Genomic DNA, 7,444 nt, shown 5'->3' on the forward strand with positions numbered 1-7,444 from the left:
TATAAAACACGTTGACAACATATTCCTTTCATTAAAATGATATTCACTATCATACCATGAACTAGTGATAATTGCTTATAAACAAACAACCATTTGAAAATTACATATGCATTCAACTAGTACAACTAACGAAGAACACACATGCCACCAATATCAAATTAATATATATAAAAGAATTAAATCATCAAGATCTCGACACAATGATAATTAAAATCAACTCTTTGAATTAAAAATATACCAATCACATCATTCGTCTAACTTCACCAAGGTGGATGATTAAACGTTTAGCCACTCATGATTATTTCGTAATAATAATTAAAATAAAAGAAAAACATGATGTACCAATCGTTTGAGAAATTGAAATTGCAAGACAATAAAAGTAGATACGATCTAGATGAGTGCTCGTGAATATTCAATAAATCGGAGGAAGAAATTCTTGCTTTGATCCTTGAAATAACCCCTTGTAGAGCAGCTCCTAGAAAGAATTTTGATAATTGGAAAAATTAGGTTTTTGTTTGTATTTATACCTCCTCTAAATCTGATGCAAAACACACCCAAAACCTTTCTGTCTGTGCTCTCACTGCGGCGCAGTGAGCCATGCATGCCCTCACTGCGGCGCAGTGAGGATCCACGTCCTAATTTGTCCTTCAGGTGACTGCAACGCAGTGAAGCACCATTCATCCAACTGCGGTGCATTCAATATCCACGGATAAGTTCTTTTTTTTCCTGATGACCACTGCGGCGCAGTGGGCACATGTCCCCCTCCACTGCGTCACAGTCTAGTATCTCTGATCGAAATCACCATTTTCCAACTTGTAAGCCACAAATTCCATCATCTCTTCCACTTCAAACAACTCTCGATATTATGAAACACTATCTTGACCAAAAATCATCCGAAAATGTGCCAAATGAACACGTAATCTGTTTAGAGCTTGAGAACACTAACAAACACCATAAACGCGTCAAATGTACATAAAATTGACTTAAAACACTTAATAAAATGGCCAATAATCATGTGGGTGATAAGTATAAATTGGTCACATCAAATCCCCCCACACTTGAGCATTGCTTGTCCTCAAGCAAATATGGAATTTAAGAAAAAGTATTCCTTGACACTGAAGCTATCAAAACAAGTTATGAGTATCAAAAAGAAGCAACACCAAACATGTCAATGACGAAAGTTGAGTGAAGCAGTTTTAATCTAAAATGAAAACCCGAAATGTTTGACAATACCTGAACAATCTGCAAGCTACGATAACTCAACTAAGCACAAGTGAAAGAAATGAACCTATCAATATCATTTTACTCCAATGAACTTACTTTTGGGGTTGAATATATATGAATAATCACTCAAATCTCGGTCGTGATGTATACTGTTTTACCATAGGCTTGATTTAGGATCATAGCTTCACCGACACGGCGCAAGCACCAAGTACATCATCAAAATAGGCATAAAGGACGGTTGTATAGTTAGGCTAAGGCTATGTATATATGGATATGTACAATGAAATATGGGAATTTAGGTTAATGATGAAAGGGAATAATCAAAAGTATAAGGTATATACGAAAAATGTACAAAATAGTCTAATCAAACCCATACCAATGATTTCCAACAAACCACCATCCCGTAAGATGTCATCCCGTGAACACACCTCCAAAGTAACCAAGCAAAAACCCGACACCATTTTGGTGTATCAACTTCAAAGAACTTATTATCAACTAAATCTTCCATAATTAATGATACAAGAAAACTTCTAAACATTTAATATTGAGAAATATCCACTAGTAGCCCAAGTTCTCCTTTTTTAATTTTTTCTGTTTTTCATCTTTTATTCTTTTTGAACCATTTTTACTCTACTAGCAGGTACCCTCTTACAATGATGAACATGTCTATCTCATTTCTTTGTTTAGACAATATAAGATAATCCTCAATAACTTGACCCCTTGACGTATTCCTATAGACAAGAATATTCCACTAAACAATCCACTGAAGCTCTCCCAAACCATCCAAACAAACCAATGACAATCAATGGCCCCCAAATTAGACTATCGGTATAGTAAGTGGCACACCCCACTTTAGGCGGAAACGTAGGATATGACGAAAAGATATATCAATAGCACATGGACTTTATAATAGAGTCATACTAAATGAATTCCAAATAATTGTGACAATATTGTCCAAACCTCATTTATAATGCACAACAAATTTATTTGTATTCCTATAAACCTACGAACTCATTTTCGAGCATTCATTTTCAGGTAATAATAATGCTTAAGGAAACTGAGCATATGGGCTTTAGGAAGACCAATAAAGAGATCCTTCATAGACTCCTAGTTTGCATTTGAACATTGAACGATATTTGTTATTTGCTACATTTCTTTTGCTAGTTGAGGCATGTTTCCTAGACTTATCCCGCTTGTGGGAATCACAATTATTTGGAATTCATTTAGTATGACTCTATTATAAAGTCCATATGCTATTGCTACATCTTTTCGTCATATCCTACGTTTCCGCCTAAGGTGGGGTGTGACAGTAAGGTATAATTAGGTAAAGTTTACATATATGAGTGGATTTATACAAAGGTAGAGGCTAAGTTAAAGGGATGTATAAGGGTATAATTGCACTAAGGTATACAAAGAAAGGAAGAATGTATGTATATACAAGTGTATGTATAAGGGTATGTATAGTAGAGGTGTAAATATACAAAAGAAAAGTGAAAAGAAAGAAAGAAAAAGTATGGTCAACCTAAATGCCAATTCGTCATCTTATAGGTCGTCCTAAATGCGCACAAGGCGTCATCTAACTTCTTTGATCAAACCTTGGGATTATCACCAACAGTTTTCTCTAAAATTCTTTTTAAGGCCCTAGTGGTATTTTCCACTTGACCACTGGTCTGTGGATGATATGAGGTGGAAAAATGATGAACAACACCATACCTCTTCATGACCTTTGCTAATTGATGATTTGCAAAATGGGTTCCACGATCACTAATTAAGGCTATAAGGCACCCAAATCGACAGAACAACTATTTCAAGAAATCAATGACTACCCTCACGTCATTTGTGGGCAAAGCCTTGGCTTCGGCCCACTTATACACGTAGTCAACGACAACAAGAATATATTGGAACTTATTAGACGGTGGGAATGGTCCCATGAAGTCTATACCCCAAATATCAAGTACCTCGCATACCTGAATGATTTGTTGAGGCATCTCGTCCTGCTTAGTGATGCTCCCTTGTCTTTGACATATATCACAAGTTTCTACCAAAGTTTGAGCCTCCTTAAAAATTGTAGGCCAATAGAAACCTGCATCAAAAACTTTCTTACCCGTAACCACAGGACCATAATGACCTCTAGTTGGTCCATAGTGACAACCATCAAGAATCTCCCGAGTCTCGGCTCCCGCTACACATCTCCTCACCATGCCATCTGCACAAGAACGAAACAAATATGGACTATCCCAAAAGTAGTGCTTAGCATCCGATATGAGCTTCTTCTTTTGCTGGTGTGTGAAATCATTCGGTATTTTACCTGCAACCAAATAATTTGGTATATCTGCAAACCAAGGAACTTCATCAGAATTAGAAATAAACATTAAAGATTCATTGGGGAAGTGATCATTAATCTCCCCATCTCGAAGTTCCTCCCGGTTCGGGTCTTCCAAACGGCTCAAATGGTCGGCTGCCAAGTTTTCAACACCTTTCTTATCCTTAATCTCTATATCAAACTCTTGTAACAACAAAATCCAACGGATAAGTCTAGGCTTAGCATCTTGCTTCGAAAACAAGTACTTTAAGGCTGAATGGTCCGTTAAAACAATGGTCTTACTCAACACCAAATAGGATCTAAAGGCTGAATGGTCCGTTTATGTGGTGGTGTAGTGTTGCTGAGCTGGGTTTAAAGTCTTACTAGCAAAGTAAATGGGCTTAAAATGCTTATCAACCCTTTGCCCAAGCACGACTCCCACAGCATAGTCATTTGCATCACACATCAACTCGAATGAAAACTCCCAATCCGGACCAACCATGATAGGATAGTTAGTCAACTTCTCCTTTAAAACCTGAAAAGCACTCATACAAGCATCATCAAATACAGAAGGGACATCCTTGTCCAACAAGTGGGTCATCGGACGAGTAATCTTAGAAAAATATTTAATGAAACGACGGTAAAACCGGCATATCCAAGAAAACTCCTTACCCCTTTCACATTGGAAGGCGGGGGTAGTTTGGCAATAACATCTATCTTAGCCCTAGCAACCTCAATCCCAGCCTTAGACACTTTATGCCCTAACACAATACCCTCGGTCACCATGAAATGACACTTTTCCCCATGAAATGACACTTTTCCCAACTCAACACAAGGTGTGCCCTCTCACACCGTTCTAACATCCTTTCTAAATTGTTCAAACAGGTATGAAAAGAGTCCCCAAAAACCGAGAAATCATCCATGAAGACCTCCATGGAGGTTTCAAGCATGTCCTGGAAAATAGCTATCATGCACCTTTGGAAGGTGCCCGGGGCATTACACAAACCAAAAGGCATTCGCCGGTAAGCAAAAGTACCAAATGAGCATGTGAAGGTATTCTTCTCTTGGTCTTTGGGATCAATGGGTATTTGAAAGTACCCTGAAAACCCATCCAAGAAACAACATTACTCATTACCTGCTAGTCTCTCCAACATTTGATCAATGAAAGGAAGGGGAAAGTGATCCTTACGGGTGGCATCATTAAGCTTAAGGTAGTCAATACAAACACGCCAACCCGTGATAGTCCTAGTGGCCAAAAGTTATTTATTTTCATTTTCAACAACTGTCATGCCCCCCTTTTTGGGCACACAGTGGACAGGACTTACCCAAGCACTATCAGCAATAGGGAAAATGATCCCTGCGTCTAACAATTTAATCACTTCTTTCTTAACAACCTTTTTCATGTTAGGATTAAGCCGCCTTCGTGTCTAGACAACGGGCTTAACATCATCAACAAAATCTATCTTATGTTGGCAAAAATTTGGACTAATACCTGGGATATCTGTGGTCTTCCAAGCAAAAGCCCGCTTATGGGCTCGAAGCACAGACAAAAGAGAATCTTTCTCGTCACTCGAGAGTGAGGACGAGATAATAACGGGCAAAGAAGATTCACCTGACAGATAAGCATACTCCAAATGGGTAGGCAATGGCTTAAGCTCCAAATCAGTGGGTGGTACATCAACAGAATTCGGTACCCTTGAGCTTCCATCACCAACAACCTCCTCAAAACTCTCATCCATTGGAGGTGTCTCATCTAAGTTAAGTGCCATAACCTCTGCAAACAATTCCTCATCATCAATATCTCCAGCTCCTAAGCAAGTGACTCCTCATTTTCAATGTCAGTCCCCATGAGTTCCTGAAATTCTCTGTCTAAAGCATCATCAATAACATCTATCCTAAAACAAGACTCGTTAGTAGAATAAGAATGCTTAATAGACCTCTCAACATTAAAAACAATCCTATGAGTACCTATACCCAAAGAAATTTCCTTATCTTTCACACGGATGATAGCATCCGCGGTTTTTAGGAATGGTCGTCCAAGAATAAGGGGTACCTTCGTATCTTCCTCCATTTCGAGGATAACGAAGTCAACAAGAAACACAATATGGCCTACCCAGACAGTCATGTTTTCAGCAATCCCAATGGGATACTGAAAAGAATGGTCAGCTAATCTAATACTCATACGGGTGGGTCTCAAAACTCCTGAAGCCAACTTACTCCAAACCGAGTAAGGCATCAAATTAATGCTGGCACCTAAATCAGCAAGTGCCTTACAAGTCAGGGTGCGAATAGAACAAGTGATAAGGAAACTCCCTGGATCTTTAAGCTTTGGTGGAATTTGGTTCTGCAAGATAGTAGAACACTCAGCATTGAGATATGTAGCTTTCACCTCATCCATCTTCCCCTTATCAGTCACAAGCTCCTTAATGAACTTGGCATAGTTCGGCATCCCCTGAATTAAATCAACTAAAGGAACATTAATGTGAACGTTTTTGATCATATTAATAAACTTATCATACTGCAACTTCAACTTTGCTTTCTTGAGCCGCTGTGGAAATGGAATCTTTGGCTTGTATGGCTTAGCCTCAGGAGTCACAGCCGGTTTTGGTGGATTAACCAGAGTCTTCACGGTTGGATTACCCTCCATCTCAATCTCCTTATCAACATCAGCATCATCATTACCTGAATCATGCACATCTGAAACAACAACATTAGGCATAGGAGGAGGTCATAAGATCTACCTGTTCGAGTGGTAATAGCCTTTGCTTGCTCCTGACGAACTGGAGGTGGAGTGTACTTCTGTCAATTGTTAGGACCTTGATTCTGCCCCTTACTGAACTGAGGCCTGGGATTCTGTTAAGTATAACTAGGCAAAGTACCTTGAGGCCTAGTAAGTGCAGCCATCCTGCTCTCGAGATCCTTAAAGTTCACACATTAATTCTTCATGTTGATCTCCACTTTACCATCGATTCTATCTAACCTCTCACTTAATGCCTTAGTATCATCCCTGATCATCTTAATGCTAGTGTTTTGTCTCAGCTTGATTACTAACCAACTGCTTCATCTTCAGTAGAAGAGGAAGAACCTGATCCTTGGCCTTGCTGAGTCTCTTGCTGTGGCTAATTTTGATAGTTGTTCCTTTGCCACCTGTTATCTGAAAAACGAGCATTATTAGCAGGAAAAGAAGTGTAGATGCAGATTCGTTGTGACAATCGCAACATAGATTTGCTTATCGTTTATGTTTTAGGAACTATGTTTGTAATCAATTAAGTAAGAACTTGTGTTGGTATTTAATGATTACAGTTGAACTTCAATATTATATTTGTTTGTGTTTTGTATTGTGTTTGCGTTTTATGTATTGTTTTGCAGGTACAAGAACATAGAATCAAGGTTTATAAGTGTCATAGAATACTTAAACGATGATTGGATGTTGTGAGCGAGCCAAACGAAGTCAAACAAAGGACCAAAGGCACGTCCCTCGTGCTGACGTCATCAATACATTGGATAACCCTCGTGCTGACGTCAGCATGAGGTGGATTGGGTTATTGTTAATTCAGGCCTAATACATCGATTAAGGCCTATGCCCACACAAACCAATACTCTTCTAGTATAAATACAAACCTAATCTACGAAATTAGGTAGATCTTTTGTGGGAATTGTACACGAATTTACGAATTAAGGAAAATTGTAGCTCGTGTGATCTCTAACATGAACTACAAGCTCGTGCACATCCTTAGGTTGATTAATTGCTTATTAATCAACAAAAGGCAATAGCAATCTAGTTATCTCAAGAGGATTCCGCATTCTTGACATAACGAATCACATCTTATTACGATCCACGCATTAATAGGGTACCTTACAAGTGGTATCAGAGCCCTAAGGGTGATTACCAGAAGGTGTAAGATCATTTGATTTTCT

At 38.7% G+C, this 7,444-nt stretch overlaps 1 protein-coding gene across 1 annotated transcript; it reads right to left on the reverse strand.

The window, feature by feature from the left end:
• Positions 1-5,336: 5,336 nt before the first annotated feature.
• Positions 5,337-6,245, reverse strand: LOC122601336. The gene has a single exon (XM_043774104.1). It carries the CDS (start codon positions 6,243-6,245, stop codon positions 5,337-5,339), a length of 909 nt encoding a protein of 302 aa, XP_043630039.1.
• Between the last annotated feature and the right edge of the window lie 1,199 nt (positions 6,246-7,444).

Source organism: Erigeron canadensis, chromosome 5, assembly GCF_010389155.1.
Source record: "Erigeron canadensis isolate Cc75 chromosome 5, C_canadensis_v1, whole genome shotgun sequence".
Taxonomy (NCBI): domain Eukaryota; kingdom Viridiplantae; phylum Streptophyta; class Magnoliopsida; order Asterales; family Asteraceae; genus Erigeron; species Erigeron canadensis.

Excerpts from the sequence above, each read along its gene's own strand:
- LOC122601336 (XM_043774104.1), bottom strand. The coding sequence starts at position 6,245 with ATGCCTAATGTTGTTGTTTCAGATGTGCATGATTCAGGTAATGATGAT.